The 23,205-nt window shown below is 47.8% G+C and overlaps 1 protein-coding gene and 1 long non-coding RNA gene across 2 annotated transcripts in view; one reads left to right on the top strand and one right to left on the bottom strand.

The window, feature by feature from the left end:
- The window catches only part of Plpp3 (phospholipid phosphatase 3), a 77,011-nt gene extending 63,956 nt beyond the window's left edge, over window positions 1-13,055 (top strand). The window contains exon 6 of the mRNA XM_050136362.1: window positions 12,012-13,055. Coding sequence (XP_049992319.1) covers window positions 12,012-12,137 — 126 coding nt within the window. The 3' untranslated portion in view covers window positions 12,138-13,055. The remainder of the gene's footprint in view (window positions 1-12,011) is intronic.
- LOC126498032 (uncharacterized) overlaps window positions 1-23,205 on the bottom strand; it is a 505,230-nt gene that overhangs the window by 108,882 nt on the left and 373,143 nt on the right. The window lies entirely within an intron of this gene.

Genomic DNA, 23,205 nt, shown 5'->3' with positions numbered 1-23,205 from the left:
TGTCGGAGGCCCGGCTAGGAGACTAGTGAGTGTCTTGATGGCTGTCCTTAGTGTGCGTGCTCTCTCTGTCTCTCTGCATGACTGCGTGTGTGTGTGTGTGTGTGTGTGTGTGTGTGTGTGTGTGTGTTTGTCTTTCTCTCCAGAAGAGAAAGCAAATTAGGGGAGCCAATTGTTACCCGGAGCAGCTGTCACCCTCTAGCTTGTCCCCTCCTGGTGCCTGGCCCTTTAATATGTGATGACAGTGGGGGATGGGTAACTCTTTGCTGCCTGCTCCCTCCTGAGCTTTGCTCTCAGCGGGAGGGCAGGCCAGGGAGCCTGCTGAGCTGCTTCTTTCTGCCTGGGCCTGCTGTCCTAATTGGAGGCTCCCTTACCCCCAATTTAAAAAAAAATTAAAAGGTGTACGGATCATTCCTAACCTTCCTCTCCTCTATACTGCAACTCCGGAGTGCAGACCATAAACAATTAGACAAAACTCGGGAGAAGGAGAGCTTGTTTTCCAGAAGGAAACCTGGGAGTTTGACTTTTATCCTGTTTGGCTCTGAATGACTGTAACGTGGGCTGAGCCTTTGCACCCGGGGTTTGTAAAACCACCTCCTGTTGGTTGGCACCTCTCTGAATACTTTACCCTGTGACTTCCTTGAGGCCCATGTGGCCACTGCAGTAATGGGGCAACTCAAACTTGGCCAAGTGACTTAGGTCACTCAAGGCCAAAGAGCTGCTCCAAGAATGACTCAAAGCCATGCCCTCTGTGCTCAGCAGTGGGGGAGGGGCGCCAGACACTGGGCCAGCCAGAGCTACCCTGGTCAGAAATCGCGGAGACAGCTGCCTAAAGAGGGTCATCTAAGTGTGTGGTAGGCACCTTCCCAAGCCTTGGGCTGATCCGGTTAGCCTTCTGAGTCTGGAAGTTTCTTTTCACCTAGATAGTTTGAGAAGACGTGACACATCTTCTGCGCCTTTTGCCCTTTTACCTGTCTGCCTGGTGTGGCAGGGACTAGGCCTCGTTGATCATTTTTCTTTCGATTCCTAACTCCACCTGGCACGTAGCCAGGACCTCCTGGTCCCACTGGCTTGGAAGCACAGCACCGAGAGATTTGATTTGTTTAAATCATCTGACAGGCCAGGGCAGAGAAGTCTCTGGAAGATGTGGCTGGTTGCTCAGTGGAAGAGTTTGGGAAAACTCAGCAGGGAAAAAAGTAGCCAGCGTGTCCTTTCCCACAGAGAGCCGGGTGAGAGTGTGGCCCTGGTTTGGATTACAAGGAAAGACAGACACAAAACTCCCCCACTGCTGCACTGAGTCAGAGGTGCTGGCCCCCTGGGTATCTATCTAGCCTGAGGCCCGCTAGCGTACGGAGAACATTTGTTTGCCTTTGTAGGGTCTAAGCTCCATCAGCTCCCATGTACAAGTCAGCCCTAGTGTTGTAGGCCGCAGTCTCTGACCTCCGCTCTGCTTACACCATGCGGCGGAAGTGTCCCTTAAGATTAGGGAATCCTGGGGAAAACAAGTGTTCTTCTCACTTATAGACAGGATAGACCATAGCAAGCTTTCTTCTCGGACTATTTGTGGATCACTAGACCCAAAAAAATGACACGAAGACTTATTAATTGTGAAAGCTTGGCCTTTAGTTTAGGCTTGTTTCCAACCAGTTCTTATAACTTCATTAACCCATATTTTTAGATCTGAGTCCTGGCACATGGCTCTCTTTGCCTTTCCTTAGTATGGACGCCCAACTTGCCCTGAGTCTGCTGGTGTCTCTCCAACTCTCTTCTTCCCAGAGTTCTCTCACCTCTACCCAGAAGTCCTGCCTAACGATTGGCCATTCAACTCTTTATTAAACCAATCAGAAGGGGCCTTGGCATAGACACATCTTCACAGTGTTACAAATATTCCACAGCAGTGTATCTGTGATATTTGTTGTTGTTGTTAAGACAGGATCCCACTATGTAATCCTGGTTGGCCTGGAGCTCACCATGTAGACCAGGCAGGCCTCAAACTCATGGAGATCTGCCTGCCCCCGTCGCCCGAATGCTGAGCATAAAAGTGTGTCCCACCATGGATCCAAGTTTCTTGACATACTAAGACCTCTCCCAGAGTCAGAAGGTTCCAGCACTGCACAAACCACAAGGTGCCATGATGCTCAGCATCTATTTCCTCCTCTGCCGGAAAACCTCTCCTGCCCAGCCTCTGAGGCCTCTTGGTGTCTGGGCAGAGGTGTGGGTTTGCTGATGTTTGTGGCAAGCTCACTGTTTGTGGCAAATGTTTTTCATTTAAAATGAGAACGCAGGAGTCCAGAAAGATTAAGGTGCACAGAGAAAATGTAGAGAAACCAGAGCTGACACACTTCCGCAGTCTGACACAAAAGCCAGCTCTCAAAGACCTCCCTTGCCATCCCCCCCACTCCCTCACCTGCTGGGAAGCCACACTTCTTGAGCCCTCACCCTTGATAGCTGCCCACTCCTTTTGACAGAGCACAGTCCACTTCCGCTTCATCTCTGGTAGAACCTCTTGTATGAGCCCTCCACAGCTGCTGTTACAAGTAAGCCCAATCTCAATCCAGCTGTTACAACAGCACAGATGTTTCCTTAAGCCCCCGAGAACCACAGGAACCAAAAATGAGTCTCGCTGAGCTATAATCAAGGTGTGGAAAGGCTGTGTTTCATGGGAAGGCCGAAGGGAGAGTCAGTTTTCCTTGCCTTTTATAGCTACCTGTGTTCCTTGATGTATGGCCACTTCCCCGGCCTGCCTGTCCTCAGGGATGCTGGTACATCAATAGCTCAGGGTCAGGTGTCCATTTCCACGGCCTTACCTTAATCTCATCTGCTCAGTCTTCTTAGGCAGATGTGAGGTAGCATCATTACAGGTCTGGAGAGTGGGTTCCGGATATCTCTGAGGAACCAGTGTTCAGCTCTCCACACCTTCCCCAATCCCTGAAGCTAGAACTGCCCAACTTTCATTTAGTGTTCTCCCGGCCCCTAGTGCTTTGCTCTGCCATGACTTTGGCCTCTTCTGTCAATTACCTGCTCATATCTGTCTCCTCAACTAGATTGTGTTTTAATAGCAGAATCCATGGCTTAATCGTGTGGTTATTCTGGGTGCCCGTTGTGGTAGCTGACATTTATCAGTTGTTTGATCAGCATTGCAGAAATCATGATTGATGAATGAGCTATGGCCTTAGATAAGATTTCCCCTCTGATACTAGTTTCTTTATCTGTGAATTAAACTTTGAGATCTTAGCCAGACGGTTGTGGCACAGGCCTTTAATTCCATCACTTGAGAAACAGAGGCAGGTGGGTCTCTGTGAGCTTGAGGCCAGCCTAGTCTACAACATGAATTCCAGGACAGCCAGGACTGTTACACAGAGAAACCCTGTCTTGAAAAACCAAACAAACAAACAAACTAAAACTTTGAGGCCCGTAGCTCTCCTTCTTTTATTCAGTGGAACAGTGTCTATGTAACTAAGCTGAGCCTGCTCTTTCAGGTGGAGAAATCTCCTCTATGACCATGCTTTAAATTTGGTGATCACCCTTAAGCCTCCCAGTGGTTTAGCATGTTGGCCTAGTCGTGGTTCAGTCCCTTCAGAGCCTTGGGCAACGGTCTGGCAGTTCAAGTCTTTGAAGGCCAGTTTTGTCACAGCAAGCAGACTTATCTAGACAAAAAGGATGTGCCCATGGAGAGTGCGTTTAGTTTGCTCGCCAACTGGATGCTTTCCAGAAAGAGAAGACTGTGGACCCTGATGAGACTGAGCCTTCACGGTGCCTGGGACTCGGTGCAGATACTGGAATTCAGTCAGAAAGGACAGCACACCAAGGCACACCTTCGCCAGATGGGAACAGAGGAACAAGGCGGAAGGCCACAGAAGAGGAGACATTCCCTGACAAACAGACATGTATTATCTTTCATTTCACTTGGCTAGCCGTACAGGTGCACAGAACAGATGGACAAACAGAGCCAAAGGCTGCTCCACTGATCCCCCCTGCTCTTTCTACCTGCATGCCTCTGCAGCTCCCCCTACCAAAGATTTAAATACCTGGGTTCAACCAGGCAGTGGGACAGAGGGGCAGACATCAGTTCATTTCCTGTCTAGTAACAACTTGCATATCTGGTCACCTCCTTATTGACCCTCTAACAGATGGTAAATTAGGGGGGGCACTGGGAGAGGGGTCAGAAGAGGGCAAGCCTCCACGGCTGTGGGTTCAGTAGAGGAAGCAGCTGCTCCCAAGTTTAATAAACACACAGCGGTCTTTCCTGGTTTTCTCTTCCTGGGGGTGTGGCCCCCACCAGCAGTTGCTCTTTTGTGCCTGCTATCTTCCTCCAGGAAGCTGGGAAGGGAGAGGGCATTCTTTGTCTCTGCCCGAGAGCAGTGACCTTGGGAAGAGCCCGGGCAAGAATGCTTGTGTGAGGAAGAGTTCATTCAGCCTTGGTAGCCTTGTGAGAGGAAGCTCCTTGCAAAGAACCCAGCACACGCCCAAGTCCACATAGCATCAGAATTCATCCCAGGTCCCTTGTTTTGTTTCGGGGGCTCACACAGCAGCACCAAGCATGCTTTCTACCCCGGGAATTTGTAAGTCTTCCTGCTAGATCTAGTAGGAGATTCTCTCCTGTTCCCCTGGATGTAGTCCAGTGTTGCCTGGGTCCAGAGGAAATAATGCCCACGTCGTCTTAGCTAATACCTCACACTCTGTGAAAGTCTGACCGTGGTGCCCAAAGTTCACCTTGCTCCCTAGTCCCCCACTGTCAGGTAGGCAGGAATGTGGATGTGGCTGAGAAAGGAAGCCAGAGCATAACTCATTTGGAGCCTTCGGGAGATGATCAGAGTATCTTTACGGCACTCGACAGTTTCCAAAGTACATCAAGAATCTCTTGTCTTTGTCCCTTTGCGGAGAGGCATGAAGTAGGAGCCCAGAGCTGTGTCTTGCCACTTGCTAGTTGGCCTGTTGGCAGGTCACGTCTAATATTTTCTATTGGGCGTTTACTGTATGGCACGGCAGGGAAGGATGCGAACCTTATGCAGAGGGAATACGGGTACGGCTAAGGCAAGAAGCTGAATGAGACAGCACAGGGTGGCTTCTGACCCTGGAGTTGCACACCTGGGAAAATTATGGGATGGTGGGTCTGGTGATCCTCACTCCTGCTTCCTTTTGTTTCTGAATCAGGGACCATTCAGGGAAGACTGGCCCCTGCCTTTGTCGGGTCTCTGTCACCCAGTGGTGGCTTGTTCCTGGGCCCCAGCTCTGGTTAGATCCAGCATCCACTGTTCATCAGTAGCCTTCTGGGCTGGCCCTTACAGATTCTGGCTTCATGATAACCTGACGACTCTTCCTAGATTTCTCAGCAAGGCAGAGCCTTGTTCTCCTTCAGAAGGGGCCTGGCTCTCCACACCTTTTTCATTCCTTTTGTAGGACTAATTTCCTTCATGGTCTTGGTCCATAATCACAGCTGCTACCAAGTGTTTTCTCCTTTCTTATTCCATTCAAGGCTTATAGGGATTCTGGGAAGGCAGTTTAGTTTTGAGATTTGGTTTTTTTTTTTTTTTTAGATTTATTTTTATTACTTTTAGCTATGAGTATGTGCAGGGTAAGAGGGGATACACATGGGGCATGGGATGCCAGTGTTTGAGCTGTTGGATCCCCCTGGAACTGAAGTTACAGTAAGTTGTGACCACCCCACCCCACCTCCACCCCCACCGTGTGGGTGTCAAGAACCAACCTCTGGTCCTTTGCATGAACAGCAAATACTCTTTATTTTTTTTCTTAATTTTTAAATTTTAATGTCTATGTATGCGTATTTTGCCTGCGTGTACGTACATGTGTTGCTTGGGTGTCTGGTGCCCTTAGAGGCCAGAAGAAGGTGTCAGATCCCCTGGAACTGGAGGACATTATTAGTAAGCTGCCATTGTGGGTACTGAGCACTGCACCTGCGTCCTCGGAAAAACAGCACGTGCTCTTAATTGCTGAGCCATCTCTCCAGCCCTAGTGTTTGTAATTTTTTTTTATTTAAAGTAACAGTTGTACATAAATACAAGGCAAGTAGATGATCAGATTAGATCTTCACTCAGTTCTGGACCACACAGGAGTGTGACATAGTCTCAGTCAATGGTGCAACAAGAGAAACACAGTGGCAAGAATCCTGCTGTGTCACATTCTCTCCCCCCCCCCCCCATCACGTTCCCTCTCTGATGCATCAGGGTAACACTCAACACAGACAGACACTGGCAAATTCCCGGTGCCAGCAGCCACTGAAAGCCTTTTATTGAGGTTAAAAGGCAATGACTACAATTGAGTAACTCCCCTGTAGTCAAAAGACTAGGCTGCCAACGATAATTTTTCCTTAGACAGCGTTACTGTACCAGGCCATGGGGGTGAGTCAGTTCCCAGGGCTTGCTTCTCCAAAGAAGCTTCTTTCTCCACTTAAGCCAAGAGATTTTTCTGTATGGTATACTAGAAACCTGGAAGGGAACCTCCAGGCCAAGCCTACTTCTCAAAGTGTACTTGAAGAAGAGGAGAGGCAGCCGTGGTGTCTGTACTTACCTGGGAGGTGGCCAGCTTCTCTCTCAAGGGCTGCAACTTCTGGGCTCTGATGACTCAACATAATCCTTGCCCCGGAGGAGCTCGCAGTCTAGAAAAGAGAAGCATGATGCAGCATTTAAAAGATCACACACATCAAAGCCTGTGTTGTAACAGCGAAATGGAAGGTTATTAACAACGCAGTAGGAGAAACAAATGGAAGGTAAGGGCAGCTCTGGCGGGACAGTTTGTGGTGGTTTTCAGGGTGCAGATGCAGGAGCTGCTGTTAGGGATACAAGCTGTGAGGCACCAGGCAGTGCGATGGCCTGCAGAGGGTTCGAGCCCCTTTATTCCCCTCCTGCACTGTCCACCACTGTTCTCTTTCCACAACATTTGGTAAAGTGCATATTCCAGGCCACGCCTAGATGCGCTCAGGCATCTGCTCTCTTGAGAAGCTCCCAGGTGATTCTGAAACAGGTGGTTGCAGGACTACGCTTGGCGAAAATACCAGACCAGACCGACAGCTCTTGTTTCCATCTGCCTCTGAGATCCTAAAATTCTCTTGGTTTTGTTATCTGTTCCGTGTTGGTATGAAGATTCGACGGGGGCTCCTGAAAGTCTCGGTGTGTGTTGGTTGGTGTGATTCCTGTCTTCAAGGGGCTTCCTTGCATAGTTTCAGGAGTGGAAACCCTCGAGGATTTCTGAACATTGCCAGGCGGGTCCGCTGTCACGATGTGCTCTGAGCCCAATGCCTTGGCGCTGCTTGCTGACTCAGCCACCCGCTGCCGTGGCGGGGAGAAGCCGGGCTGCTGACTGACTTCCCGTTTCTGATCTTCACGGGTCTCCGTGGTCTTGTGCTGGGCAGCATCCCAGCAGGATGGGGCTGTGTGCCCTAGGGGTGGCTGGCCTCTCCACAGCAGGTGAAGCTTGGTGATGAGACATCAAAAAGCAGCCTTCTGCCAGTGTGCTGACTCACCCGTCTAAGCAGCCTTAGAAATTGTAGGTCTTTGCAAGTAGATCCTATCTGCCGTGTGGAAAACTCCCATCCACTCAGCTCGGTAATGAGTCTGCATCTGGCTTACACACGTGCTCTCTGTCTGTTTCTCTCTCTCTCTCTCTCTCTCTCTCTCTCTCTCTCTCTCTCTCTCTCTCTCATCATTGTTTTATTACATACATAGTAGAAAATGGATCCCTCCCGCATCAAACTTCTGAGTGTTGGAATTATAGACATTCATTTCTGTGCCCACCATTCTTCTTTTTCTAGTTTTTTCCTGTCCTTCCATGTTAGGAACAGAGAAAATACATAATGTTTATATAACAAGGCATTGAATACATAGGCCAGTAATGACGGCTGCCACTTACTAGTTTCTCTCTGGGTATCAGAGACTGTCCCGTATTGTGTCCCAAGTAATGGCAAGACTTGGATTTGAGAAATGTCTGTCTACTTTGAAAAGCAAAGCCCTAGCCCTTTTTACTAGCTCCCCCCTCCCATTGGATGGGGCGAGCATTACCTTGAGCAGGGGCCTCACACTGTGAGCTTCCTATCTCTTCTCGAGTGTGTGGGGTTTCTAGAGCTACCTTGTTTGTGTGTAGTCCTGCTGCTGGAGGAAGAGCGACATTGTCCAGAGTGTTTGGGTAAAGCAGATCATCTTCCACCCTTGCATCCCATCACAGAATGGCCAAACGTTCAAACTCGGCAGGAGGTCAGAATCACTTCCCCAAGACAATACCTTAGGGCAGCAAGTATTAGAAGGCCGAAGAAAGCGGTCTACCGGAATCACTGAGATTTTCAGAAATTTTGTTGTGCCCAGTGCCAAGGTTTATGGAGTTGAAAACAGAACTAGAAGAAAACCGGCTGCTTCCCCCTGTGCCCCGCCCCCATCTCTTTGAGCTGTAGACCCCTCTTTGACATCTCAGAATCCGTCTCCATGTCCTCACTGCCTCTCTTCCACACTGCAGGGCCACCTTCAGTTACACTGTGCCCTCTGGCTCCTTCTCCAGTTCAAGTGCCCATCCTTCCAATGGGATGCTCCCCCTTCACAGTGATTTCTAGAGTCGAAAGATATCTCACTATGACCAAAGGTGGGGCTCTCTTCTCTCCAGCATCACCAACCTCTCTGCCCTAGCCCTACTGAGCTTCCTTCAAAATTCCTGAACGTGCTGTGTCTTTGCTGGCTGTGATTTCTGCCATTCACCACCTGACCAGCTCTTCTTGAGTCCTTGGGGCCAACCTTCTAAGGCCCATTCTCAGCCCTTCAGTCCAGGTTAAATATGTCGTTCTCTGTGCTTCCTCCTATCATGGTCCTTAAAACAGAGCATGATTGGAGCCGGTGAGGTCCTCAGCTGATAAAGGCGCCTGCCACCTAGCCGACAGGCTGAGCTTGGTACCCAGGACCCACGAGTAGGAGAGAACCGACTCCTGCAAGTTGTGTTGTTCATTGGCCTCAACATGTATGCTGTAGCATGCACATGTTCACACATGTCGACACAAAATAAATAAACTGTAATTGAATCTTTCTAAAGCACAGTGTTATGGGTGGCTGCTTCCCTGGCTCTCTCCTGCTGCTGTTACTTCTAAGCTCCTGCTGAGCAAAGATCTTTGTCTTACGTTGGCTTTTATGTTCTGGGGCTTAGCGTAACACTAAGAGCTTAATAGGTGTTTATTGTTGTCATTCTTTTTTCTCAAAATTGGTAGTTTATAAAATTCCAAGAATCAGAGTGAAATTGAAGGCAAGTGTTCTGGGCAGTGTCACTAGGGCGGGGTTGGGAGCTGACTATTTGGGGGCAGGGGGGCGGGTCTTAGTTACTCACTTGTTGAGATGTTATTTCTCATTCTTTCAGGCAGCATAGTGGGGCTGTGGGTTGGAAGTGGGTGTTTCTTGTGGTCCAACCACAGCTCTGAATCTGGGCAGAGCCTTCCCAAGCTGGACCTTTGACATCCCTTTCTGGGTAGGGAATAAGGCATCTTCAAGCCAAGGCCTTTTCACATCTAATGGCTCTCTTTGTTTCTGCTGTTCCAACTATCAGAAAGACTGAACCCTGTTTGAGACTTGACAAGGTCGTGTTTCCTGGTGCCCAATAGTGTTTGTGTGGCCCAAAGCCACAGTGCTTAATTCCCAGAAAGTAGAGGGCATTTGATAAATTCGGCAGCTAACACGTCGAGTGCCTGATGTCTACACAGATGGACTACATGCTGTAGGTAATGCAAGGAGCTGAACTAATCTCATGAAGCACATCTTTGCAGACATGGGAACGGGTGGCTTAGTCTAGGTCCGGTAACCATGCTCCAGTCCAGAGCACTAAGAAAAGACACATCTTAATGAACTTAATTGCAGACAGGCTAGGCCTTCTTGAGCCCATTCAGGAAACGGAAATGCTCACGTGTAGTGCATATGAGCCCATCGTAGGAGACCCGAGGGTGAGCGTGTGGGGTTGGAGGAGCTGTTCTTGTCTGTATTTGCCCACGGTGGGTGGAAGGAGTCTCCCGTGAAGGTCTCTCAGGCAGGGCTTTGAGAATCATCTCACCGTGAAGCTCAGGAAGTGGAGGTGAGAGCCAGTGGTGGAGACATTGTTCTCTCTTCCAGGGCTACAAAGCTAAGATGAAAGGAGCCTAATTTCCAGGTAGAGAATTGTCTACTGTTTCTGCACCTGCCAGGAGATAGCATCATCCTAGAGCAGCATGAGATACGGAGAGGAGTGGGGAGGGCTTGGGGTAAGAGAGGGATGAGAAGCTTAGGCACCGAACAGACTGACCTTTAGCCGGGTCTGTTAATGTCTACTGGGGCACTTGTTCCTTTCCCACACGTGTAAAGGACCCCCAGGAGGGGAGCCTCAAGCCTCCAGCAGGTGGTAAACATCCCAGCTTGACTCTGTCTAGAAGACAACAGTTTTCTTCCTAGTTTAGGAAAGGAAGGGGGTAAAGGTTTAGCTTTTGCCTTGGCTCCATCAGTGACACTCAAGCTGTAAGCTTATTAAGGGGTTCACATTTTGGGGGCTAATACTTCATTTTCTTCTAGTATCATAGATACAGCCTGGCTCTTTACCCTTTCCCTCAACAACAAAAACAAACAAAACAACAACAACAACAACAACAATAGGAATGGTTGAGTTGGTCAAATGTGTGAAATGAAATGGTCCGAAGGACGTGGCCGTGACTAGCAGGACCCTTGCACATTATCTCATGGCCGCCCCGTCTTCTCTTCGAGTGGCCAGCACATCTGCCTCTTCTTAGGATTTTTACAGCTCCTTGGTGATTTCTGTGCTGTCGCAGAATGGACACTGGAAATCAGTTCAGCAGATAGTCCGAGGCCTGAGTAACCAGATCCTGGCTGCTAGAGATGGTGGTTGAATTCTAATTAAGAACTTTATACTAAGTGATCAGAACGACATCACAGTGCTATGTGGGCATCCAAACTGTTTCAGTTCTGAAAGCTGAGGGACACAGAAAACTCTGTGTGTGTGTGAGTGTGTGTGTGTCTGCCTGTCTGTGCATTTGTCTGTGTGTACATATGTGTGTTCATGTATCTGTATGTGTGTGTGTGCTACAGATCAGACCTGTTAGGCTTTGTGTCTGCTGGGTGAGCACCACGGAGCTATATCCCCAATCAGCATCTTTATGTACTTCATTCCTGGTATGAACTCAGTTGTGTCCTTCCTACTAAATTACGTGGCTAACAGCTGACACTTGGATTGGATTGTTTACTACAAACTCCTGTTGCTGAATATCTCAGTCTGATTCTGTGTGTTTGCTTTTGCTCCCTGGGAAGCAACTTTGCTCCCTCCCGTGGGCTCTCGTCAGGTTCCTGACTCTTTCATCAGGAGCTCACTCAGACAGCACCCGTGTCTGAGCCATCTCGCAAGTGGGTGTTTTGTAAATGTTTCCCAATCATTATGAGAAAGATTCAGGAAGGTCACATGCTGGGGAGGAGGAAGAATGCTGGGAATGAGAGCAGGAGCTTTGTCCCCTGACCTTTCTTCCCAGTGACTTGCTGACTGTCAGTGTCAAGACCTGGGTCCCTCGGCCTCGATGGTTGGTGTCGTGGGGCTTTCAGGAAAATGTGGTCACCACTGTTTTCTTGCGACAGCACCTGCTGGTCAGCGTTTGTATTGGCTGGTGTCTTTTGGTCTCAGTCTGGATTCCTCTGTAAGAAAGAGGAAAGTAGTGTGGATTAGTAACTGAAGAATTATGAGCGCTTCCCTTGTTGGGAACATAACCTTTCCTAACACATTTGCCTTGAGAAGTCCGAAATGTTAAGTTCCAGATTCAAAGCACTGACTCCAAAGTCCATATAAGTAGAGTTTTTCTCTCTCACAGCCAGGGTACTCCTTGCCTCAGTTTCCTGTCTGCATAGTGATTGCTGGAAGGTGGGACCTCTCCACCCGCTCCCCGGATTAAAGAGCTATGATTTGGGCCCTCTTTTCCAACTGCCTGTGTTTCCTAAACCCCCTTTCGGCCTGTTCCCAGCCCGCTCTAGGCGTTTGCTGATTCGCACCTCTGATTTGTGTCCTAGGTGTTCTTCGTGTCTGATCTCTTCAAGACTAAGGCGACCCTCTCGCTGCCGGCCCCCGCTCTCAGGAAGGAGATCCTGTCGCCTGTGGACATTATCGACAGGAACAACCACCACAACATGGTGTAGGTGCTGCGGCTCCAGAGCGTTTGGTTTCTCTGAAGTGACCGCTGACAGCGTGTTTCTGCTGCTCTCCCATCTCATCTGACAGTAGAATGTAGGGAAAAGCTTTTTTGCCCGATGGATTTTGAAAACATTTAAAGAAAAGAAAAAAAAAAAAGCCTTATCTTGTGGCCTTCCCAAATAGGTTGTTTGCCTGTGTGGAGACAACAGGGCCGGCGGCCTGAGTCCTGGCTGTGCGTGGGCTAGTGTTCATGTTCTAGTGAGCACAGGCCTGTCAGGAGCAAAAAACACTAGAATGATTGAGCAGAGGCTGTGGTCGCCTTCGGTGACCTGAGAAATCCCAGACCAGTGAGAACAGCTCCAGCTCCTGTGTTGCATACAAGGCTCAGACCAGCACCAAATCAGCCCCTCTGCCTGACCCACTTCTACTGTGACTTTGGTTCAAGGAAGTTTTGCGTTTTGAGATACCAGGAATGAGTGCTTTGGCTCAGAGTGGTCAGAACCCTAATCCAAATTCCTGGTGCTGAGGCCTCTGTCATCTCCCCCCATCCCCAGGCTAACAACCACAGGCCCTCACTTTTAGAGATTAGGAGACCCTTTGTGGAAGAGTGAACTTCACAAACAGCACAAGTTCAGAGGACCCAGAGGGTGTCTTCTGATGCACCGTACTGTGACGCGGAACTGCCACTGCAGGATCAATCACCGGGCACTTGCACATGTAGAAACGGTTAGACTTCGGTTACTGCCGTCCCCTTGAGGTCCTTGCTGGGTGCGTAGCGGGATCTCAGATGGGGGGCCAAGGATGAGCACAGGTGTGGTCGGACTCTGGCTGACCAAAGGAGCCTCGGTAAAGAGACAGGAAGGGGAGGGAAAGGGCAGAATGAAAAAAAAAAAAAGAACCAACTTTTTGGCTCCTTGGGATCAGAGCGAGCCAGAGTAGCAGACAGTCTCATGCCCAAAAGGTTTTCACCATAAGGGAGCCCAGAGGGTTTTTGCAGGAGCTGGTCTTGCTGTGTAAAGCACTATTGTCTCCGGGTTGATCCCTGGGACAGTCCTTTGGTGGGTTCTGCTGGGCAGAACACATGGGTTAAATCTGCATAGAGAGTTTTTTCCTTATCCTCTATCCACAAGTGTCCTTCCAAGCAAGGTCCCGTTCTAGACAGTAGACAGGAGACCCTTCTACTGAACCTCCAAGGAAAGGAAGAAGGAAAAAAAAAAAAAACAAGTGCTTTTCAAATCTTTCAAAGGGCTACACGTAACCATATGGATCAACCACATGCACATCCTTCCACAGACTCCGTCCTTTCATTTCAACATATAGCAAGCTATGATTTTATATATAAATATTATATAAATAATGTATAAAACATTAAAAGTTAACTATGTAAGATATTATTTCTGAAACAACTTTAGCTATATCCACTATGATTATAAACTGTGTCTCGACCTGTGTTATTTACTTTAGCTGCTTAAAGGAGCATTGAGTTATTTTTTTTTAAATCTCAACTAAAACTATCATAGTTCTGTGGTAGCCATTGTTCTACAATGAGAGAAATAACTGCAACTAGAGAAAAACTGTATAAAAACATTAAATCGTCAGTATTTTTGTAAGGTTCCGTTTTGTAAAGAGAATAATATTCAAAGATTTTTTTTTTTGTGGCATACAAAGTGAAAACGTGTATCTGCGAAACTAAACATGTATTAAATGTGCTTTTTAAATAAAAGCTCATAACATGACTAACCAAGGCTCTGCTGCCTGGACTGTTTGAGGGTTGTCTCTTTGGGGTCTGTGGGCGGGAGAAGGAGGTATTGTAGGCTGGCCTCTGGGTGGACTTGCCTCTGATTGTCTCAGTGGGAAACAATCATGGCCACTGCAGAGGCAGGATGCGGAAGCTGTTCTTTCATCTCCCAAGCCTGTTTGCAGAGGGAGGCTGGGGGCTGGCTCTCATCTCCAGCCTCTTAAAAGGGCTTTTGTGCTCTAAAGGGTTTTCATGTGGGAGGTGGGAGCTGTGGGTCCCCCGAAGATAGATATGGAGACTTCCCTAGATAACGTGGGCTTGGGGAGCTTAAGGAAAAGTCTTTCCCACAGCCCGTATCAAAGGAAGAAGATGCTCTGTTGACAAGGGCACTGGGTTCCCATTCTCCTGCCTTGTGCGCCCCCCCCCCCCAGCCCAGAAGGGAAAAGGTGTGTTGTGCACCTGTGTGCCAGCCAGTTCTTCCTGGTTGTCCCTTTATACCTCAAAGCCGAACCTAGCCTGAGAAAGAAGGAACGAAGGCTTTGGAATGCAGATGATGTAAATTGCCTAAGAGCCTGCCAGCACGTTGTAGGACAGGCCTTAGGTTAGTTTGTTTTTGCTCCTATAAAAAATAATTACAAATTACAACAGCTTGGTGAGTTGAAATAACACAAATTTGTTACCTTCCTGGGAAGGAGGCTTTAGAGAAGCTCCTGCCTTTTGTAGCTTCCTGAGTCCTCCTGCGTCCCTTGACTGTGGGCCTCGTCCTCCTCACTTCGCCTTCTTGTTTTCTTCTGTTCCTCTTCCATATGTAGCATCATGGTGATTGCCTGAACCCTTGGATAATCTAAAATCATCTTATGTTAAAGCCTACTAAGTCAAAAACTTAATTCCATCTGCCACTAAATTCCCCAAGCTGTGCAATACAACCTTCAGATTCCAGGGACCTGAACAATCGTGACCTGATAAACTCAAGCTGTGTGCTCCCAAAACTCCACGATGGGACCATGCACAGTATAACAGTACAGACATTTATATTAAAGGGAGAGAGAGGGCTAAGGATGGCTCGGGGGTACAGTCCTTATCTAGCAAAATGAAGGAAGGCTTGGGTTCAATCACACACACACACACACACACACACACACACACGCACCATGCTGCTCCTAACTTCCTTTGCCTCTGAAATCAGCTTGCCACTTGCTGCTCTCAGACCCCACCCACCACCGCCCCCCTCCAGCCAGCAATATTTTGACATTTTTGTGGCCTTATATACAGGCTCAGAGGTTGAAAGGATGGCCTGCTCTTCCAAAGGTCCTGAGCTCAATTCCAACATGGTGACTCACAACCATCTGTAATAAGATCTGGTGCCCTCTTGAGGAAGAGACCTGGTCAGTGGTCCTCATCAACTTCGACCATGAAACCCAATATTTTGGACACTATCCAGGATGCAGTCCAAATTTTCACTTCAAGTCCCAAGAACAAAGGTTCAGAGAGTCCAGAGAACTTCCTGGTGTCAGGAAAGGAGAGCTGGTACTTCTAGAATCTAAGACACCTCATTCATCTCTTCTCTAAAAGTGCTGAACTGTCCTCAAGAAGTAACCTCACTTCAAGGTCTTTGACCCTGATTCTAAAAATATGGTCCACAGAGCAACCAGTAATATCTGTATCCCTGAGGAATGTAGTAGAAACATTGAAATAGAAGACCCTCCTCAACCTGAACCTACTGAATAGGACCCTTCCTATTGGTAAAATCCCCAGGGGACTCTTCTATGTAATAAGCTTTGTCCCATAAACCTTTAGATTCTGCTGAGGTGTGCACTGTCTCCACCGTGTCTTCACGGGGCTCACTTCAGTATATACTGGGTCAGACATTAGTAACCTCAAAGCTTTATGAACCAGAATTACACAAAGAACTCTAACAAGTCTGAGACGCTCTCTGGGTCAAAAGCACGCCTCACGCTGCCTGCATCCTACCTTCCTGTACAGAATGACATAATCCCCATTGGGCCAGTTAGCCAGCAGCCAGGTAACAAAGCCCTGTGACCATCAGTAACACCAACTAAACAGGCTTCAGATTCATAAAAGCTCAAAATGCTGCCCTTCACTTTAGGGATGACTGAAGATAACATGCTGTTCTGAAGTGGGGGCAAACAGACTCAGTAAAGAATCTTTTCTTAATTGACACCTCTAACGTGGGATAGCACTGGGATTCAGACTTAAACAATTTCAGTTATTCATTGACAAAGTATTTACCAATTACTTCCTAAGTCCTAGATAAATACGTCAGTACGACCCAGCAGCCATAAAGGCTTCTTAGGAAAAATTAGTTCCTTCCAGTCAAGAGGATGAACTTCTGGCCTGAGTGGAGAACTAACACTCCAAACTACTCAAAATAGACAAGAGTTAATCCAGTCGGGCTGGTCAATCACCTGGCTAAGGGATCACCCCATGGAAGGCTGGCTTCCGTTAAGCCTTGCTAAAGAGATGGGCGGAATGGTTATCCCCAGAATGAGATACTGTAGTTTCCCCAAACTCAATCCCCCAAGACTCCTACCTAGAACCATCCCAACAAGCTGTCCCGAGGCTCAGCTTGTTCTGTCTGCCTTTCTGAGTCCTAACTCAGACATGTATTCCTCCTCCTCCTTCTTCTCCTTTTTTTGGTCTTTTAGGTCTCTTTCTTTTAGGTACTGGTGGAACTGAAGTACGATTTTTCTCATATTTCAGGCTTTCTTATTCTTCCTCTAAAGTCCCCCTCCATTACTATGTGGCAGCTTGTACTCATGTGGCTAGCTTCTATGCTGGCTTACCTTAAACTGTATGCCTTTTGCCTTTTCTTCTCCGTTCTTTTTCTGCAGACAGGTGCTAAGGTTCACCTATCTTGAGGTGGCTTCTCTGCCTCCTTTGTCTCTAGTTGACTACTAACCTGTCTATCATCTCATAGAGAGTGATGCCCATTCTTTTTCTTCAGATAGAGCCACAGGTGTTATTTGATGAATGCTGATTACATGGAGAACGAAGACACCCCTAGTCTAGTTGGCACGTTAATGCATGTTTGCCCACATATATATGTATATAGGTTTATGTATTTTCACATGGTTGAATGTGTGGTTGGAGATGTGGGTGCCACCTGTAAGGATGCTGCCGTGTTTGCAGTGAGATGAGACAGGAGAAAGAAAGGACAAACAACTGGTGCTTTGGTGACCAAATTGTGGAACTCCTGGTCCAGGCAGCTCTCAGACAAAAACTTGCTGGGGAAGGTGCTGGTTATAGGGGGTAGAATCCATTGTATTTAAACAGTAAATGGCAAGCTTCTTATGGGTTCAGAGTGTTGGGAGGAGGTGGATGTGTCTCACATTACAAGGGCAGCCTCAGTGGACACTGGTTCCCATAGATAGGGCTTGCATGCCAAGGTTCATGTTCCCTTTTCTTTGTCCTTCTTTGAGGATGGTTCTTACCACGCGCAGTGGCCTCTTTCCATCCACCAGGCACCAGTCCTGCGCCTGCGGTGCCATTCCGCTCGTTCTCCGGCGCACGGATGCAAGCAGAGGCTTTCTCCTGGCGTTCTCCGTCTTGTTCTCTCTGTGCTCGCTCCAGGGGACGCTGTCTGGGGCCTATAGTTATCGGCAGAGGAGTTTCAGGACCATGATATCACCTGCTCAGTTGGGAAACCCCAGCATGAACCGAGCCATCAGAGGAAATGAGTGGCAGTCCCCAAGGAGACTGGCTCGTGGAGTCAGCGCCAGCCGCGGGAGAGGAAATGAGGGGAAACTGAGGTCAGAATTGTGAAAGCACTACCAGTGTTTGCTTCGTCATTCACCATCCAGTCAGCAGGCAAATGTCTCTGCTACGCTGAGAGCTCAGCATAGTTCCAGCAGCCAGGGAACCGCAGTTTAAACAGCAGACAAAGACAAAGTCAAAGTCCGGGATGTTTCAGAAAACCCAAAGAGGAGGAATCCAAAGGAAAGGGAGATTATATAGGAAGCAGATAATACTAATAAAGAATGTGGACTTAGAGTTAAAACAAAACAAAAATTCCTTTTCCTTAAATCTCCCCTTGGCCATGCATCATGCAAACTACTCATTAATTGCGTTTATTTCTTCAGCTGGGTATCAAATATGGCATGGCTGATGTAGAAATTCTGATTAAAGTGACATGATTTTTTTAAGCCAAGTCTGACTCCCAACAGACACTTAAATGGAAGACATACTGTATGTTTTACATAAAGGATGTTTGCTGTTAAATTTCAAAGCAAATAAAGTCAGCCAGGTTGTGGAAAGGGAAGCACAGATTTTTAGGCAAACAATTGGGCCCAAAAGCTCTGGCTCAGCCTATGGGCTTTTTATCTAATGTGGTTGAGGAAGAATCTCATATGCAGGAACAGGAGTCAAAGTCAGAGAGGTAAACTGAGGATAAGTCTGCAGAATACCCCACCTCAGGAGTTTGAACTATTGTCCACAATTCATCTTTAGGGATTTTTTTTTAAAGGAGAATAACATGATTTGATTTGTATCTTGGCAAGTACATCAAGAATCCTGTATAGCATGAAGTAGCAATTTTAAGTGTAGAAAATTTTAAAAGGGATAATCAGAGACAAAAGTATGTATATATAAGGATATACATTGAAATCTACTCATAATAACAAAACCACATGCTAAGCAATTGAAAAGGATCAGATAAACTATGATTATGCTCAGCTGATATATTTTAAAGTAGATGTATTTAAAGATACAGGGCTGGGAAGAGGGCTCAGCCCTTAAAAGAGCTTGCCGGGCAACTCTGACTGCCCAAGTTCAATCTTAGAGCCCAGAAGATGCAGCGGTCCTTTTCTGGACCCCAGCACTCTTATAGTGAGATGGGAGACAGAAGCAGAATTGCCCATAAGTTCATGGACCACCTAACCTGGAGCCCATAGCACGGCAGTAGAAATGAAAAAGAACCTGCTGCCTCAACCAAGTGGAAGAGCCAACTCTCAAAAGCTGTCCTCAGATCTTCACACACAGGCTATGGTTCCCGCCACCCCACCCCAATAAATATGTTTTTTTTTTCAAAGTGTCTTTAAAGATACACAACAGCATTCACAATAAAGTTCAACTATAAAAGAATTCAAACTTTAAATACAGTGATCTGCCTGGACATGGTGGTGCATGCCTGTAATTCCGGGACTTGGGAGATAGAGGCAATAAGATCAGGAGATCAAGACCAGCCTTAACTGTATTCTTGGAGGCCAGCATGAGCTATATGAGATTCTGTCTCAAAATTTTAAAAACCCATAAATAGCAACCACAGTGAATTGATTTTATTTTAAAGGCAAGAGGGAGCTGTTCAGATTCATAGTAGCATGAAGGTAGTAGACAAGTCCAGTAAATGAAAAGTTGCGTACACAGTTGTTTAATTCACTGATTCAAAATCTATTTATTGAACATCTATAGTGTTCTCCCAAAATATCTAGGCCTGAACACAGTCACGCATGCAACAGAGCAGAATTCTTGTTCTAGCAGGTGGTTAGGTTCTCTCGCTCCACATAGACATCTGGACTGGAGGCAGACTTCCAGAGTCAACAGGCAGGAGAGGGTTACAGTAGACATCTGTGCCCGAGATAAACAGCAGGGCTCAACACCTGGAGATGGTGGGCGGAAACCCGCGTGATGTGGGAGAGACACACAGTTGAGGCAGGCAGTGAAGGGTGAGGCGGGTGGGCTTGTTTGGGGGTCGTGTTCAGTAAGGTCGTCGCTTTTCTGTAGGTCAGAGGACCTTACTGCTCGGTATTGTGTTAGAAAATGCCCTCTACACGTTAACTTCTTTCTTACTCTCTTCAACCCCAACCTGCCTGGGAGACTTGACAAATCCCTGCATCTCTCCTGGACTTGGTTTGCCAAAGTAGTAATGATGAAACCTTAACCTGCTTTGATCTACCGTCCCTTCCTCAGGGCTTGGAACGTTCCTCTACTAGGAATGCTCTTCCTGGTATCCTTCCAGCCTTTGCTCCTTCTCGTCACGAAGCTCTCTGCTTACCTCGCCCTTCTGCTAGAGCAATTCTTTGACCCTCTGGTATAAAGCAGTGTTAGTTTTCACCTAAGAAGCAGGAACTTCATTCCATTAAGAAAACACCTCCATCAGATTACTCTGTAGGCAAGTCTGTGATAACATTATCTTGATTATGATTGACGTGCATGGGGGGGCGGGGCGCAGTTCACTGTGGGTAGTGCTATCCCTGGGCAAGTGATACTTGGTTGTGTAAGAAACACAGCAAGCAGCTGAGCAAGCCCTGGAGAGCAAGCCAATAGGCTTGGTTCCTCCTCCATGACACTTGCTTCAGTCCTGCCTCCAAGTTCCTAGCCTGCTTGAGTTTCTGATGGTGTCCTTTGATGGTGGACTGAAAAAAAAATGTCAGATGAAATAAACCCTGTCCTCCCCAAGTTGCTTTTTTGTTTGTTTGTTTGTTTGTTTTCCACAGCAACAGGAAGCAAACTAGATAAGGCCCTGAGTTCAAATCTCCAATATTGACTTGAAAAGCCAGGTACCACGGTGTCTGTAGCCTCAGTGCTAATGTGCGGAGACAGGATACCTGGAGCTCTCTGGCCATCCAGCCTAGTCAATCACTCAGCTTGAGTGAGAGACTCTGTATCAAAAAATACAGTGGACAGCTGGGCAGTGGTGGCACACGCCTTTAATCTCAGCACTCGGGAGGCAGGGGCAGGCGGACCTCTGTGAGTTCGAGGCCAGCCTTGTCTACAAGAGCTAGTTCCAGGACAGACTCCAAAGCTACAGAGAAACCCTGTCTTGAACCCCCCTCCCCCCAAAAAAATACAGTGGACTACTACACCAAAGATTATGATGGAGGAAAACACTGAAAGTCTGAATCTGATCTCTACATGGATGAGAGCCTATGTGCACCCCAAACTAATCTGATATTAGCCTATAAGACCTTTCCTCCTCAATCTAGATGGATCTTATGCCATATTCTGAAAGGAGAAGTGTTGCATGAAGCCAAGAGGATTGTTCAAGGAGTCAGGCCTTGCTTGATCTACCTGCTCTGCTTTTGAATGTAAGATGGTGTCCTTCATGTCCAGTTACATTTGGACTGGGCCATCTGTTTCTGTGCCCATAAAATATCAAAGGGCGTGCCTTGAGGGCCTTCAGATTGCTGAACACTGGAGGCTCGTGGAGGGCAGCATGCCCAAAGAAGGCCATAAGTATTCCAAGCTCTGTGAGCCACCTGACAAGTTAATCAACCAGAGGAGGTGGCTGTGGGAACCGTGATCTTACATAACCAGACCATCAGGAGGTCTGGAAGCCTGGAGCTGGGTCTGGGGCTTCAGGCAAACAGTCTTGGGTCCTGAACCCTCCACCTGTGGGATGTGGCACTGTGCGCTGGAAGACAGTGCCACACTGAATTTGGTTAGAGGACCCCCAATGGTGCCTCAGCGCTGCTTGCTCTGAGGAACTCCTGCAGGGTTCTCAAGTCACCCCTCCATCTCTCTAGTCACCTCTCCATCTCTCTATGACCCCTTCATCTCTCTAGTCACCTGTCCATCTCTCTAGCCACCCCTCCATCTCTCTAGGCACCCCTCCATCTCTATGACCCCTCCATCTCTATGACCCCTCCATCTCTATGACCCCTCCATCTCTCTATGACCCCTCCATCTATGACCCCTCCATCTCTCTAGGCACCCCTCCATCTCTATGACCCCTCCATCTCTCTAGGCACCCCTCCATCTCTCTAGTCACCCCTCCATCTCTCGTACTGATCTTTATTTACTGTTGTTTCTCTTACTCCCTAGATAAGTCACTTGGAAACACAGACCAAGTTTCTTTCATTATTTGTTACTGCCTCATATCCTAGAATGGAGCTAGCCACATAGTGTGCAAGCAATGTTTTGAAATGCTAATGTTCACAGTTCTCATTAATTGCATTCTTTGCAGCAACTTAATCTAATAGGGAAGGTTTTAGACAATTTAAGAATGTGTTGAGTAGACCATTTTTGCAGATTTTTTTTTCCCTCTGCAGGTAGATGGATATCATTGGCCTGGATAGTTCTGTGTGGTTGTGGTTGTTAGGAACACGGAAATTGAGAACGTGGGGGGGGGGGGGTGTCACTGAACAAGAGCTCAAGATCCAAAAGAGGTGTTTTGGTTTGGTTTTATTGTTTTAATTTACTTTTAAAGAGTGAAGAAAAGAGAGAATATCTGTTTGTCGAGCAAAAGAACCCAGAGATACTTAAGAACCAACCCTATGATATTCCAGCCATGAAAAGAATGCTGAGATTTCTCTAGAGGAAGGGGGAGTGGCTGCTGGAGCCTAGGTGGGGTGTGGGGTGGGAGGGCAGGTGTAGGCTGAGTGGAGATGTTCTGAAGTTCTGGCCTGACTGCATCTATTCTGCAGAAAAACAGGAGCAAGATGAGCAATGGGGATGAGGATTTGGAGGTTGGGAATAAAGAGGACCATGTAATGCAGTAGAGTAAGAGAGAGAACCCACTAGAAAGTTGCACTATTAGGCAGGTCAGGACCTCTGTGGGGTGGAGAATGTATTGGTAATAATCAGCACATGTATCACGTCGCCCTTCAGGTTCAGGTGGGTAGCGCCTGCACTACCTGTGGGTAGGTGAGCCAGGAAAGAGGCTGGAGATTTAAACACACACGCACACAGACAGAGACACAGGGACACGGGTCATCCTTGATACAAGAATGCCAACTTTATTGTGCTCCAGGGAAGTTGATATAGGGATCCTTAACTGATAGCCACGCCTCAGCCCCAGGGATTTTCAGCTGTAAAATTCATCAGGAACCACTTCCCTCCCATCAGGAACTCCTGAGGGTCTCGTGCTCAGAGCAGCTGCAGGCACAGGAAAACAAATTGTTTACTCTGTTCACTCGAGCAGGCAAAGAAAGTCAAGGGGCCAGGGATCTGCAGCCCCCAACACAGCTGAGGGTGGACAGAGGAACTGGGCTGGCTAGCTTTGCATGTGACAGGTACCTATACCCGTTGGATTGTGAGCAAGGGTGGACCCAAAGCTGCAAAAGAAGAAAGAAGGAATGGGGCGGAGACAGGGCCGTTTCTGAGGCCCTGGGGAAAGTACTAATTTCTCTAGTGTCAATTCCAACAAACATAGTCCCCCAAGAGCATCGTCTGACTTTTCCTTTTCTCCTGTAACAACCTAGGGTGGCGCTTATTGTGCAAAGGACCCCACGCGGTGGGTAGCTCCTGACGCCTTGGCTTTCTTACTGCTCCCACTGGGGCTAACGAGTGGGGGGAAGGGGGTATCCCCCACCCCGCCAGGAAAGCCGCAGGGATCCCTGGGCGGCGGGGCTTCTCCCCTGACCCAGACCTCTCTTTCC

This window comes from Alexandromys fortis, unplaced genomic scaffold, assembly GCF_014885135.2.
Source record: "Alexandromys fortis isolate MF-2015 unplaced genomic scaffold, M_Fortis_MF-2015_v1.1 scaffold_13, whole genome shotgun sequence".
NCBI classification, from domain to species: Eukaryota; Metazoa; Chordata; class Mammalia; order Rodentia; family Cricetidae; genus Alexandromys; species Alexandromys fortis.
Note: the sequence above shows the minus strand (reverse complement) of the source record. Positions and strands in the feature narration are given on the sequence as shown.